The following is a 16,271-nucleotide window of genomic DNA, read 5'->3' on the forward strand; positions in this document are numbered from 1 at the left end:
CCAAAAACCTACAAAAAGGAAATGAGCATATAAAAAGATGGTTTAAGAAGGAATTACACATTTCATTGATTCCACATTCCAAAATGTTATTATAACATCCGTTAGCTAATTAATAATACCGGGAATCCTTCTTCTTACTGTCAACTACATTTGCACTCAAAAGCATTAACATCTTCCATCATTCCACTGCACATATTCCATTGATGGGTGTTAAAAATGGCAATTACCAGACTATGGAGGCTGAAAACACATGCCATTCATTATATCAATTAAGCCAAACGAGGGGTTTAGAATCTCCCCCGAGACTGCTGTCATATCACTTCTCCTGGTTTGATGAAAAAGGGAACGTGGTGGGGTTTCATTTCCATTTTTGCTTTGAGGGTTTATATTAACAAGGAAGACAATAGCTGTGTAATCCCATAGGATTTATGGTGGGGGCACTATGGCCACTGGCCACAAGAATTAAAAGGACTGGTATCACATGTGTGGCTATACAAACCAAAAATGTCAGTCAGTTGCCTTCAAATACAGGGTTCAGAGGCTGAGAAACAAACAAATGGTGGGTTGCTCTAACAAACCCACAGGTGCATGAATCAAACAGGAATGTTACCGGCTCTCTGACGCTTTACTAGCTGTTTAAACTGTTCAACTAAAGGAGTAGGACTTTAAAGAAATAATGAACCTCAAATTTATTATTATTTTTTATTATGATTTGCTGATCAGTGAAAATTTTAGTATGTCAGAAGGACACACACAGCTCCATTTCATAAATCAAAACACTAGTGAAACAATAGGAAAGGAAATCTTCAACTCCAAAAAGAGCAACATACTGCGTTAGAATAATTCAACCCAACAGCTAGTGTAATATAATCCCAAGAGTTTTGACTACATTACTTCTTAGTTAAATAAAGTCATAAAAATTCATAGTCTAAATTCACATACAGGTATGGCTGTATGGAACAGTTCAAAGTTTTGAAGCTTCATTCTTAAAGTTGAAATGCAAATTCGTAAAGTTGAAATTCAAAAAGCAGCGCGTATCTGTTCTTTCGCATTATAGTTAATTCTGTTTAAACCCTGCACAGTTGCTGATAAAGATGAGGCTACATTATTATTATTTGTATTATCAATTTCTAAAATTAAAACTTCAGTGATGGCTAGGCAGGATTGTTAATGACTCATGTGATCCATACACTTCAATTACTAAGTCCAAAAGTCTAAATCTTTTGACAAAAGGTGAGTTAACAACATTTTTTTGTCAAACAAAAATTCTGCTTCAATGCATATTTGTTGGTGTTTAGTCTTTAAAAACAACATTTTCATTATGCTCACAAAAACACATGCAGACGGTGGCAATCATTTGTATTGACCTGGGGTCTAGCAGCAAACTGACAGCAACATACATTACATTATATAACCACAATATCAAAAACTCTATTTCAGTTTTAATCCGACAAAGTACTACTAGTAATTTAAGATTTTGTTTGAGGATTAATTTTTTAGGGTCATAAAAAATGACGACAAACATTTGAAGCTTTATCTGAAACCTGAAGAGAAGCTTCAAATGTAAAAAGAGGACATTCTGTACAGCCCTACATAAAGTACAATCACAGTAGAGGCATTTGGTACATTTTATCACAAAATTCACAGCTGTCAGCAAAACCCTAACAGTTCGTGGTTATAGCCAATGTCAGATTGCATTTGTATCAAAACAGCTTTGATTTTAGACTGCGGTCTGTTATTGCAATTTAATAATTTAGCCCTGCGTTTGTTGCCCTGACAAAGGGCTACTACATTTTGGGGATGCAGTGTGTAAGGCTAACTAAACAACATTAATTATTTTCTATCATAACTTGTCCTCTACGTGCTTTTGTTTGTCTTGACGTGCTTTTAAGATTTTGCACTCAATCACCACGGACCAGATGGAGGTTGTTCCAAAAATGTCATTTGCAGTAAATGATGCAACTTCATCTTGTATTGTTCACACCACGGGAAAAAAAACATTCTGTCAGAACAATCTCCACAGTAACTTTGTGTATTCTCTCACCAATTAGATGTAACTGGGTCTTGTAAGCCATATAAGCCTTGGTCTAAAGTCATTAAAATATACTCTTACATTCCAGATATTTACTTCTAATTACACCAACTGCTACTCACATTCCAATCAATATTATTAGCAATTATTCAGGCAGGATCTAGTCAATGTCTAAGAGGAATACCTCTTCCTCTTTCCATTACATAGATTGCCTAGTAAATACATTTTCAGCATGCACGTAAACCAAGAAAATGAATGTTCTATGAAGAGTTCAGCTCACTATGTATGTATCATATTACAATCCTGTCTTGAGTCATACCTGCAACTAGTGAAATGCTTCTGACATTGTTAAAAACATCTGGGAATACTCACATGTGATCAGTTTTATCATTTCTGTCTATGCAGCGAGTGGAAGCAGTTGAGAATTCAGACACCACAACAAGACTTGAATGCAATTCTGAAAGCCAGTGGAGTCAATGAAGGGCAACGCGTAAAACAAACTAAAACTAAAATAGTCTTGTAAATTGGCTGACACAGTTAACACTTGAGAGTAATGAAAGGAGACAAATATGAGATGAGGAAATTAACAGTATAACAGTAAAACTCTGCCAATCATGGAGATTGCAGTACAGGATAGTGGGTGAAAGCATCTCACTATGTAAACAAACTAGCATTCTCTGAGACCAGTGCCTGTTTGTGCATGTGAAACTTATGTTCCAGATAGTACCTCCTACTTTAAAATGTGTTGCACAATGTTGTTGCATCTTCTCTGCTCTGTCAGCACTGACAGTGAGAGAGCCATTCTGGATGAGTGCCAGGTGAGCCTGGAGTCGCTTTCGAAAAGGTGCTAATAGAGCGGCCTAGTAGAACAGCTGCTGCTCCTTGCTCCAGTGACCAAACGTTGGGCCTGCACAGCCACAATCATCAAGCCACATTGTCTATTGAAAACTGGATGGACAGCATTGTATGTCCATCTCACATAACCCCTTTGTATGACACTTGAAAAAGGAACAGGCATTAAACCATGTTTGACCATTCAAACCTTTTGGGTGAATAGCTGGTCACTGCATTCACACAAGAACCAGGTCAGGCACTGTAGTTCCATATAAATCACTGCCAAAATTAAATCTTCCAACCAGATATGAGAATAAATCTATCATCTAGAGATGTCTAGTTTGAGTAGGTTAAGTCTGACTACTGCAGTATCTGCACTAGGAATCTAACCTGCATTGAGCAGAATAATTTATGCCAAATGTCATGTGCTTACAACATGCTGGTCTTAAAAAGTTGAGACCCCCAAAAAAGGTTCATGTTAGCCCATAATGCCACAAATAATAAAGATAGAAAAATACAAAAATAAATGGCCCTTAGAATAAATAAGGTAAAATTCTTTTAATGAATTAAATGAAAAAGGCACTGCTTTTAAAGCATCTGTGCAAATGTTGCTACAAAAAAGGTAAATAAAGTGATGGTCATTAAGCCAATTAGGATTCAAGCAACTAAATAAAGGGAGCCTGTCATGTGTTAATTGCATATTTTTTTGTTATGTGCTTGCTTCCTTGCTTGTGTGTGTGTGTGTGTGTGTGTGTGTGTGCGTGTGCGTCCAACTTTAGAGCTAGACAGACACAGACATCCGTATGTGGTTTTGTTGTACAGTAGGGATGCCGTTTTCTGGGCCAAAACTGAAAAAAAAAAAAAAAAAATGCAGACAGCCGATGGTGATACATTTGTCATTGTTGTTCATTATGAAACAACAACTCACTTCAATGTTGTGGACTGCTTAGGAGAACTCCAACAGAAACAGGTTGGAAATAAATCTGGAAATTGTATAAGGATGTGTATCAATTATCTCTGAAAGAGCACAAATTTGATCATACAAATGCATGAAACAACCTCAAATATCAAATTATTTCACATGAAAAATACTCTTTATAAAACAACTTTTTGAAAAGCCTTTTCACTGTCATACAACTATCTTCTGAACGATAACAACTTTTCAGTACTTACAAGCCCTACAAACTGATGGCAGGGATATCACGAGCCAGTACCTCAAGAACGTGCCAGTGCAATTAATGTGAATCATCAGATAAACATCGGCTGCTGCCATTGGTAAATGTCATGTTATTTGCTTAGGGCCAATGGCAGTTAACAAGGTGAATATTGGCAGATATTTCTTCCATATCTTCTATCCATATTTTGCATCCTCAGTGTACAGTATGTGTATGTATACGTGACATCTTTATTACGTTCATTTTCCAAATGTTCCAAGTCAAGCTCACTACATATTTTGGTTGTATTTATTTTAATAACAAACTTGGGACCCCCTAACAAAAGCGTGTTACGTGTTTATGTAAAGACACATTCTTGTAACTCGCAAACATTGATATATATTGGCACAAAATGATAAATAAAAAATGATCTTTTGTCAGGCAACAGGGGGCAAAAACAGTAACCACGGTGAAGCCTACCAAGTATATGTAGGTCACAGATGCACCACGATGTGTTGATATGGATCTCTAGGGTGGAGAACCTGAATGTCTGTACATGCCTGCTGCTCTGACTCATCTATAAGGTCTATTGGCACCACACCTTCCTGATAATGGGCCCTCCTACTCAACAAAACCTGAGAGGAAAATGGTGCTCCCACTCGTTCTGTGGGGCCCTCGGGGAGTTTCTCTAACCTCAACCTCACAGTAAGGGAAGGCCCGGATGTACTGAGATCTCAGGTCTTGTGTGCTCTAAACTCCCCTCTACTTTGTTTCATAGAAACACTGGTATCATGTTTGACAATTCAAAGTAGGCTGCTTAAATAATATCTATGAATAGGTTATAGTTTTACTTTTATGTTTATGCTTTTTTAGTTTATTTAAAAACTTGCATACAACTGGATTTAACACTGAACCCTAATAATGCAATTACAGGAAACTGCCTGAGATTATTACTCATATGTTGAATGTAGGATTATCAAAGGTTGAGAGGAACTCTAAAAAAGTAAACTCTCTAACAATTTGTAATTTCAGACTCCACCATAGCTCAAACATGGGTCCTTTCACAGTTCAGTGTTGAGAAATAAAGTGACCAAACACAGCAGGGATTGGCAGATTGTGAAGAACAAGAGACTGTATGTACAAGAGTTTTTAGTGCTGTATCTTAATATTGTTTTGTTGTGTTTCAACATTGTTATTTTATTCCTGTTGTGTTGTATTGTGTTTTAAGAGTGTGAAACCATGTTATTGTTGTTGTTTGAAAGGCTGTTTGTGTGATGAGTTTTTTTTTTTGTTTTTGTTTTTTTATGTGCTTGTCTGTGTTAGATTTATGTTAATTGTTCTTGCCCAGGGACTAAAGATGAAATTTAGCGAGGAGCTAATTCTGGTACGGCTGAGAGCCGTGCATTGTCCCTGTTAAATAAACTAAATAAATAAAAAAAATAAAAATAAGTGTTCACAGAGTGCTTGGTAAACACTTAAATTCAAAGTACCTACATGTTCTGTAATATTACACAAAAGGTATATGACACAAAGTCATCATTGCATTGTGGATGATACATACTAGTTCTATCAACAGCACAGCTTCAGTTCTTACTAAATTAATGCATGGGGGAAATCCCTCATACATACACAGTGGGTGTTACATTGCAGAAGGTGGTAGATCATTATAGCAAAAGCTATAGAAAGCTACAATGCTGTAACTTGTTAGTTGTAAATTGAAAATTAAATTTTGATGTCACTTTACAACATGCCTTTTTTGACCAAGATAATCAGACAGTTTTTTTTTTTTTTAATATTTAAACAAGGACATCTCTGACAGATGACTGGGTTTAAGAACTTGAATAGCACTGTGAGAAAAATAAAATATGTTATTTGGGTACAGAAAAAGAAGGTACCAAAAGACTACAATTTTACAAAATTGACCTCTAACACACTGCAATACACGGAATGTAGGTTTTGAGTTCATTATAACCCTTTATAAGAATCAAACTCTCCAAAAGGGTGTGAACACCACATAGAAATAAAAAAAAAAACTTTGTTTGTTTGAGCCTTAAGGTCATAATGCTAAATTGAGCACCACTAGAGATCACAGTTCACGACTACCATGTTGGACCAAAACAAACTGGCATGTTGGCCACACGCCCCCCTCTTCCTTCGCCCCCCCATGCGCCCCGCCCTCTCTAACTTCGCCGAAGAGAGTTACACTTTTGTGGACCATGTCAAGTGACGATGTAAGGGCTTTAGGCTAGCAAGAGGATGTACATATTGGCTATTATTTGCTTCAGTAACTAGCAGAGTTGGGAACAAGAGGCAGGCAGAGAGTCAAGTGTATGTGAATGTGTGTTCTGACTTATGCCACTTTTGGGGACAAACACCAGAGTCAAGACTGCATTTGAATGAAAATACTTAGTAGCCCAAGTCTGCGGTTTTCCCATGGAAGTCCACGGTTTTCCTGTGAACTTGGGCTACTCTTGAAATGTTCATGGTTAGGTAGACCTATTTTCATGCAAATGCGGTCTTGACTGTGGTGTTTGTCCCAAAAAGTGGCATAAGTCAGAATACACACAAACCCTCCCCCTTGTGTCTATAAATGGGGCGGTCCAAGTTTTCCGAAGGGAGGTGGTTGCATATGCACTAACATGCATGTACAGCCAGACTGGAGTGAGCTGTGACGTCACTCTCTGCTCAGGCTGTCTTAACTCCACTATATCTTTAAATAGCAAATAGTTCTTTCCTGACATCTAGTCAGACTGAATGTCGTATATTGGACCCTATATACAGACTTTCAAAATGTTCTACTTACTTTTGGAGCTTGTCATATTCTCGCTCGAAGTCTCTTTCAACCTATAAAAGAACACATTTCACATCAAATTCAGTGATTCCATTGTTCACAGACTACATTCTTAGTTTCTATAACTCCAATTGGTTTCAGTGGAAATGCAGGTAAAATACTTTAAAATGCATCAAGTTCCCAGGGTCATCAGGAGCCAAAACAGTTTGTCCAACCATGTCTCTAAAATATGCCAGGCAGGTTACAGAGGCAGCATGTGTTCCTATCTTGTGGTTCTGTGGGCTCCTGGATTTAAACACAGTGGTCAAAACAACGAGGAAGGCAGCTGACACTTAGTCGCTAGCGGATCATCTAACTGGGCTGCCTCTAACCCACTACATCCTGGTTTTTGCCCAGGATGGCACAGGAAGCTAGAAAACGCAGTCTGACAGTGCCTGCTGGGCCACAGACCCATTACACTGGAAGTGGTTTTGTCCAGCAAGAAGAACACCCACTGACTGTCACTTCAAGGTAACCACTTCTGCCCCCTTACATGTCTCAGACAAATTGGCATCCAATCAGTCTTTCGGGTGAGGCACTCTGATGACATTATTTAGACTACTTGTCATGTTGTATATACAGTACCATTTGTAAAGGTTTTTATTTTTCACAAATACTACCCTAAAACAGGTTTCAATTTATTCATCTATATATATTTGAGGTTTTTATCTCAACATCATGAAATCTCCTCAATAGCACTTATTACTAAATATCACAATATTTTGATCATATACCTCGATATCGATTTAGCAACAACATTTGACTATTGGCACTCACAAAATATTAACATAATGAGAGTTTTGATAAATAATCATCAGTAAAGTTGATGTAATGACTAAGTGGGTAAAGGCCAGTATTGGAGCAATTAGAACAGTCTGATGATTTCACAAAATTAAAGTACATTACTGTGATGCAGCCTGGAAAAGACATCACTACACATACATAATGTCAACATTACCCACAATGCAATTTTGCCAGCAAGTGACATCACTGCAGGCAATTTGTCAGATTACATACAGCTTCCTCTGGAGCCAAAAAGGCTTTTAAATACTTTTTCCTCAAATGCAAAATACAAGTTTTGTCTAAAATTGGTGGACTATTTGCATTAAGTCAACTTTTGTTTGATCGATTTACTTACGGTTTTAGAGACAATCTGCTTCTTTGGTTGTCCAATCTTAAAGGGAATCCTGCAATCACACAAAAACAAATTATATGTGATGGACAAAAGCACCTGGAAAATGAAAACGACAAGTGAATTGTCATCAGTTGCATGATGTGTGACTAGAGGCTGGTACAGGTCTATACAAGGTCAACAAACGCCTATTTCAAACGCCTGACATGGACAATCTGAAGCTGTTAATCCCTGCATCTCTGGAGTGTGCAGTCAAAGCCATGGACTTTAACTTCATGTCATCACTAAACACATCTGGCTCCCATTGCAGGCGGATATCACTAAACAGAAGTGGTTGTCCCCTCTTCTCAGAGGCAATCAAACACAGATGCACATGCTCTATTGTATATCAGAAAAATAGTATGCCTATTTGGGAAGAGTAGGCAGATACACTAAAAGGGGTACAGCCAGGGCAATGACTTGATTTTAAAAGAAAACTTGAGATGGGTGCGAAAAATCAATCAAATAACAAAACATGTCATGGTTTAGTGCAACTGCAGCAGTTGCACCCAATTTTCAGAATGAAATACAAACTTTTCTTCACTCTTGAAACACACCGACACCCTAGACTATAGTTTTGGCAAAAGGAAAAAGAAACCTGCTCCTTCTTAGTTAAAACAATATCTTTTATCCACATTTCAAAACCCTGCCTTTGCGGTAATAAGTTTCTGCTGAGCATCAGAGTGCTTTTGGGATCCACGAGACAGAATACACTGCCTTTCTAATGTGCATTGCTGTAGGTAGTCATTGATGTGCCACTAATAGCCTGAAATCTAAGCGATATGATGGACAGTTGCTGCTGACAGGCAGGGTGAGGCAGCAGCTGCGTCAAAAGAAAGGTGTGTAGACTAATGAGATGGAAAAGAAAGGGTGTGATGTAGGGCCTCATTGCGCAACCAGGGAATGCTACTGATGTGTGGGGAAGATCCTTTTGATGACAGCTCAATCACAAAACTCAACATGGTCAAATAACAGCAGGATTAATAAAAAACAGGTTTCACTAGTGGCTCAAGTATCAGGTTGGTCTGTGATTTGCTGGCTATGTGTTGATGCTGTACTTTAAGTTATATCAGGTACCAACTGACCTCCTGGCCTTGTCTTAATTCAAGTTTTGAAGAATCTTTTATTCTTTACAATCTGAACAGATTACTAATGCCCAAACATATGTTGTTGCTTTTGGCCCAAGAAAGTGGTTTCACCCATTGTTGCATCATTTGGGTGAGTCGACACGGAAAATAACTACAGAAATTACTCATCGCCTTCTAATGTGACTCACCATTCTCTGATTACCTGATTAGTAAACTATAACGTCACACTACGTAAGCATGTGGCTGTCTTTTTGTACGGGGTTCCTTTTCCAAAACAAATGGCAGTTTAACGAAACTTAGCCTACCTGACATAAATCCGTGCCCAATAGGAAAAAAACAGCCTCACACAATCAGACCATATCTTGCAACATCAATTTTCACAATGAGTGAGTACGTTTGGAAACGACAACTAGTGAATCAATTCAGCCTGGTCAGACACAACAATTAATCGATAAATCAATAAGTAATTTAAAAGAAAAAAAGAAAAAGAAATTGCAAACGGTGGAATTAATTGTTTCTGTGATTTTTCAAGCTAAAATATAAAACCACTGTTGGCTTGAGCAGCTTCAATGTAAGGTTTGTGGATTTTCTTCTATATTTATGATAGTAAATGAAGAGTCTTTGGGTTTTGAGGTCACTCTGGACTCCTTTTTCACTTTTTTTGTCATTTTTTAGACTACACAAGTAATTGTTATATCAATCCGCAGTTGATTTGATACAAAACTAATTTAAGTTGTGGCAGCCGTCCGACTAAAACTTTTTCACTTGCATCCCTTTACACTAGTTTCTGGTTAGGCAGCGACTTGGGACGTGGGCTGTAAAAAATCCTTTTTGCTGTACTTACGCAGATCAGGACTTATCAAAGCAGGCACGTTACTTTAGTCTGAACGTATCTGAGGAGAATTATCATTTATTTTTTCATTTGTATTATTGCACGCCTTCTTCCCAACATCATCAGTGCATATCATGCAAGGCAGACAAAGCAATGTGAATCGACATAAAAGACGTAACAAGACTGAAACAGACAGAGAGGGAGACTCAAATGGGGAGCTAAGGCTCAAGTGTCCTAGATTTAATCATTTTCTCAAATCTTTGTTGCGCTCGGGACACTTTTCCAGCGCAAAATGTCGATATTTGACATCCTGGCAGTAAGATCCAACAATCAACAACTTTCTGGTGTGTCTACAAACAGCTTTGAATTATATCAATATGACATGAGGTTCAGTTAGCTTTACACAGAAAAGGACAGTAGAAATGTCCTTACGAGGGATACTTTTTCCAATGGGGACATTTCAGCAACTGTACTTTCTTACTTTTACTTGAGAAAAGACATTCAATCAGTAGGTCTTCTTGTAAGAGAGACTTTTTTTTACACAAGTATCTGTGCTCTAACTTGAGGACAGGATTGTGTACTTTTGCCACATCTGACCTGCTTCCTGTGATCACTATTCCTCTTGCTAATGCAGTATTCTTCTGTATATTCACTCATGATTCATAAGACCTTTACATACATAACTGTACAGTCTTTATGAATGATAAATCCACACTCAGCAACACAAGTGACTCACACAGTATACACAAATAGGTTTTTTATATTAGAAGGTACTGTACACCTTGCTCCCGGAATGAACTGCAAAAACATGTTAAAATCACTAATTCCTCGGAGGGACAGTTAGTTTTCTCGCTAATAATATAGTGATTGTTGTAATGAGCATGTCTATTTGTGTGTGGTAACTGCTTTGTGTGACTGAGTTGTAGTATTGGGATGTAATTTGTTTCAGTTCTGTCTTGTAAAAGATCTTGATGTCAGGACACAGTGGTTACACCTGGCTGTATTCAAAGTAAATTGACAAGTACAATATTGATTTTGGTGTTTTACACTTGCTTTTAAATGGAGAAAACTAGCAGCAGCACAGTCATTCGGTAATTTTGCATTAGTTTGTCTTCTTCTGGTTGGAGATCGATTTTCTACCAACATTGCTCAATGTTTGGCAACAGCTTTTGATGTTTGCTCCCATGTTTGGTGGGTGTGTCGGGGAGAAAATCATGACAAAAACCAAATGGAAGACTTAAGTACAAACATTACAGTGATGCAAACAGCCATCAATGTACCATGAAACATATATTTAAATATTTGCTTTAAATGTTCTCTTGTGCTATGTTTTGGCAAGGCAGACCATGACATGATTTGTTTCTACGTGACATCAAGAGGGTCCCTCTAAGTCTAACTGTAGTAAAGGACATATTTGCTTGGATAAAGTCCTTAATTTATAGATTCAGAGTATATCCACTTCTACAAGGAGCCAAAGGAAAGTGGTCACTCTCTTTAGCTGCTCATGAGAACTGGCAAACGCACAGAGTGAAGTGTGCTTCGGGGAGGGAGAGGGAAAATGTAGCAGGCAACCAGAGGGAGAGAATGAGACAGAGGGAGGATGGTAGTCACTGTGAGAATCATTTCTAATGTTTCTTCACACAGCAATATTTCTGTAGGGGCTGTCACATTTAGAAACACTGGTAAGTCGGGTCCTGTGAACCCAGAACTAGTGTCTGACATGGCAGAGGCCCAGCCACAAGACAGCTGAAGAGAGAAAACTTATGTCTTACACCAACTGAACATCCAATTTTTTTCTGAAAACAAGTCTAAGCCTTGTGATGGCATACATGGGTGGTTCAGCTGAATATTGCCTTGGTGTTTAGTGCCAATGACAATTTGACACATATAATCTCCAGTTATTATAGTATTAGTGCATGTTCCAGTACTACTATCCAACAAACGACAAGCCAATAACTCAACCCGATACAGATAACCAACAAGATAACTGTCCATTTCACATTTTCCTGTGTTGCAGTTCTTAAATTGTAGTTTAAGCAAACCTCAAGGTAAGAAAGGCTAAGATGTATTGTGCAAAAAATTATGATGTATTTCCCCACAGCTCTAATTAGATTGGTTGTGTCCTTTCAGAACCCTTGAAGAACCTGTATTGCAAATTGCAAGTGTGTTGTTGTTGTCGTCGTCTGACACCGCAGGAAATGTCCAGATCGACAAAAACATTTATTTTATTATCCTTCATTTACTGGTGGATCACTAACTTTCAGGGTGCAAACAGCTACTACTGTATCACAGTTTGTAAATGCTGCTCTTGTTGAGTCAATGAAAGCAATTTGGCTTAATATTATTGGCTCCATTTATTGGCTAGAAAGTCAACGATACTGGTTAATAGCTGATAATCTATCAATCTGATTTCAAACACGTAACCCTCGTAAATATGTTTTTGGTAAAATAATTTTTAGAGAATCACAGTAACTTTAGGAGGTTACTGCTCATATTTGGTCATTTCCCATTTTCAGGCCTAGATGCATAATAGAAAACCTGATCCTTTATACACTAGGGCAAGTTGGTCAACTTGCATTTACAAAGCTATCTGATCTTTGCTGTAATTGGCTACACGTCACTACCATCCAGTAAGCACGTAGGCACAAACAAAGACATAACAGTCTTCCCTATCCGGGACAGATTATGCACCCACTGGAAGAACCAATGGCTGTTCACTAAAACTGCAAATGTGTATGCCATTAGAGGAATAGTACATCATTCGACCTTGGATATTCCATAGAGCACAGAGGGCTAGTTGAAGATGTTGGGAAGTGGAATTGTTTGGATGATGACCCCAAAGTCAAACCCCTCACGTCATAGAAGCAAGTGTGCAGGGCCTACTGGAATGCACCAGTCAGCAGAGCCTATAAAGGACTCTTTTCATTGGCCGAGCACCCCACTCTTGACCTTGTGTTTGGCCGTGCGTGCTGGTAGAAGTGTCACTTGCCAGCTATTGACTATCTGACTGAACTGAATGACGCCGTCATTCTTACTTGATTATGGACTTCTCTGAAAACGACAGTTACAATGTGTAACGTATTCTAAAGTGAGTTCATATCCGCACGCGTCACATATGACCAGAAAGAGTTTGTTATAATGTGTGTTATTTCTCCCCATTTCCGCTTGAAATGCATTCATGGACTAAGAGAATTAAGCACTGAATATATTCTTTATAAATGGCAGACTTCAAATGAGGACTGGTATGGAAAACCTTAACATAGTTATATTATAAATAAATATCAATTACAGTCATAGTTGAGTTGTCAAATGACATGTTGTCAGAATTCCACCATTGTGGATGTGAATGGTCGCAAACTTCCAAGAAAGTGATGAATGAATCCAACCTTCACTGCCTACATAACCCAAAACGCCTCAATACCTAAGCAATCCATTGGTACCACAAACAGTATGCTAAGAATGATAATGAACAATGCCATCCCCTATGTCAATCATAAGATGCACAGAGTGATGGACACAGTCTTTACAACAGAGATATATATATATATATATATATATATATATATATATAGATATAGATATAGATATATATATGTATATATATATAGATATATATAGATATATATAGATATATAGATATATAGATAGATGGATAGATAGATAGAACGCATGCCACGAACGCAGTGGACCCCGGTTCGAATCTGGCCGGAGGACCTGTACTGCATGTCACACCCCCCCATCTCTCCCCTTTCCGATCTATCCACTGTCAAATAAAGGTGTCTATGCCTCAAAAAAATCTTAGAGATAGATTGATAGATAGAAACAAAGAAATCAAAACACACATCCTCCCAAAAACGCTGCTTCTGTGATTTGGATATTGTGCTTATGCGCTGCAATATTGCAATTTCCATTATATATTGATAAAAAATGTAGCTCTACTATAAAGACATTATATAAATAAACTTGTTTGGGAGAAGAGTCGAGATTCAGAAATGCACAAAACATATTTTGTTGCGGACAAATACTTTTTTCTTGTTGCTATTTGGCTGAAATTGATAGCACAGCCTTGTTTGCCGTTGTTTACTTTCTCAGGGAGATCACCAGCTGGATGGAGGCTCTCTGATTACGAGACTTGCAGATTCAGCTAATATCTGGGCAGATCATCCATGCAGACTATGTCATGAATCCAACTGCTCACGCCACCGCACTTCAGTCAATGAACTTGATTCCATAATCAGTCAATCTGTAGAAAACTACAAAGAACTACAAACACTATGAAATTTAAAATCTTCAAAACTGACACAATTTGGTTTAAAAAGCGTGTATTTATGTATTATAAATAGCAACAATAACATTGTAATCATTATCATTTATTAGGGTTGAAACAAAATTATTTGATTCAATTGATCTTCATGGAAAATGGTGCCCATCACAACAAGGTGACGTCTTGAAATTGATAGCTTTCACCAACAAACAGTCCCAAACCGAAAGATATTCATTATGCTTACTACTTTGCAGATTAGGGAAAGACCAATTATCAGCCTGGAACATTAACTGGGCACCTCTCTGTGGTATCTGTCTTTTATTGTTACTGATCGGTGATAAAATAAATTAACTGAACAGTGTGCTACTTTGGCTGTGTAACTGAATTCTTTCTCTGTCACCACTCATTGTCCTGCCCACAACAATATCTGACTGAGTACACTTAACAACCAACAGCCTATCAACACTGAATAATCTGAGTCTAAGAAGTAACTACTAACTTTACTTATTAAGTAAGTAAAATACCTCTTAACTGTACTTCAGTACAGTTCTTGAGTAAATTGCACTGAGTTACTTTCCATCACTGGTTATTCTAAATTTTACATAGACAGTTGCGTTTTTACTGCGCAAGAATATTGGTTCGATATATCAGTTATTGGTCTCCTCCATTACTAACTAAAGCTAACTAGCTAACTAAAGGATTTATTCTCTATTTGTGTCAGCTATATTACTTGTCAAAGTGAGGGCAGTGGCTCAGTAGAGCGGCTGTCCACCAATTGGAGGTTTGGTGGTTTAATTCCCAGCCCCTGCAGCCTACATGTTGAAGTGTCCTCGGGCAAGATACTGAACCCCATTTCCCTCTCGGCGGCTCTTCCGTCAATGTGTGAGTGCGTATGAATGGTAATCGCTCCTGATGAGCAGGTGGCACCTTGCACGATAACATCTGCCACCAGTGTATCAATGTTTGTGAATGGGTGAATGCTGTCTTGTGTTGTGAAGTGCTTGGAGACGAGAAATACATAAATTTTATCGAGTCCATTTACCATCTCTTTAGTTTTATATATCAGATGAATACAATGACAAATGAACAGATGCTCAAGTTAAACGACCAGATAAGAGACATAACTGTGTCATCCATGGCACTTAAAACGTGATATTAAACCTTGCTTAGCTTTCAGAAGTTTATCTGGTTTCCAGTAGGTAACTACAGATTTGTGGATTAGTAGCCTAAACTTTGAGTTAATGGTTCCCTAAAAGCCCACTCTCGACAAATATCAAATCTGCGTTAACCAACTGAAACAAAATTGGAACATATGGGTGTACTACACCGCATGAAACCGCAGCTTTGTTAGTACCAGTAAACAGGTTAGGGGTATCACCACACTGACCCACCCACCTACTTTCTAGGATATACTCTAAGCAGCATACACAGATGGTAAACTACAGAACATCAGGATGTCATTAATCTAACGTTACACAGCAGTAGAAAGAAGTACTGTCAGAATGCTAACATTAACGTTAGCTCGTAAGAGTAGCCCGCTGTGACAGGATGATCGAATCCCTTTAAATGGCTCAGTGTTGACCCTGTTGACCCAACAATTAGCTACATTGAGTTTCAATGTTATGCTAAAAGCACGGCGTACGTCCATTTAAGCAGTATAAAGAAGCAGCTGTTTCTTTAGATTGCAGCGTTTGATTGTGTTTTTGAACATTAGCTAGCTAAATCTGTTTAAACGACTAAACTAGCGTGAACTGAACAAGTTAGCTAAACACTCGACTTTATCAAACACCCTTCGGTCCGAGCTAACCGCCCACAACTATCGCTTTGTTGGACACAGTTTACCAGGGAAGATACGCTTATGTGAATATTAACTGTTAGAAAAGTCTCTAGGGATGATTTAATTTGTTAACCGGGAGTTTAACAAGCTAACGCTAACTCCGGTTCCAGTGTTTGTATAGCGCTACCAGGAAATAGCCGGAGCCCGGTCGAGCAGCCATCTGTCCGTCCTAGTTCACAACTAACGTATCCTTTCCAAAATATAGTGTTAGTCTAATACGCTTAATTAA

At 38.1% G+C, this 16,271-nt stretch overlaps 1 protein-coding gene across 1 annotated transcript in view; it reads right to left on the bottom strand.

Annotated features, from left to right (window-relative positions):
• Window positions 1–16,271, bottom strand: part of bin3 (bridging integrator 3) — a 33,294-nt gene that overhangs the window by 16,862 nt on the left and 161 nt on the right. Inside the window, exons 2-3 of the mRNA XM_030415858.1 lie at window positions 7,989–8,037; window positions 6,824–6,864 (exon numbers count right to left, since the gene is read on the bottom strand). Coding sequence (XP_030271718.1) covers window positions 6,824–6,864; window positions 7,989–8,037 — 90 coding nt within the window. The remainder of the gene's footprint in view (window positions 1–6,823; window positions 6,865–7,988; window positions 8,038–16,271) is intronic.

This window comes from Sparus aurata, chromosome 5, assembly GCF_900880675.1.
Source record: "Sparus aurata chromosome 5, fSpaAur1.1, whole genome shotgun sequence".
NCBI classification, from domain to species: Eukaryota; Metazoa; Chordata; class Actinopteri; order Spariformes; family Sparidae; genus Sparus; species Sparus aurata.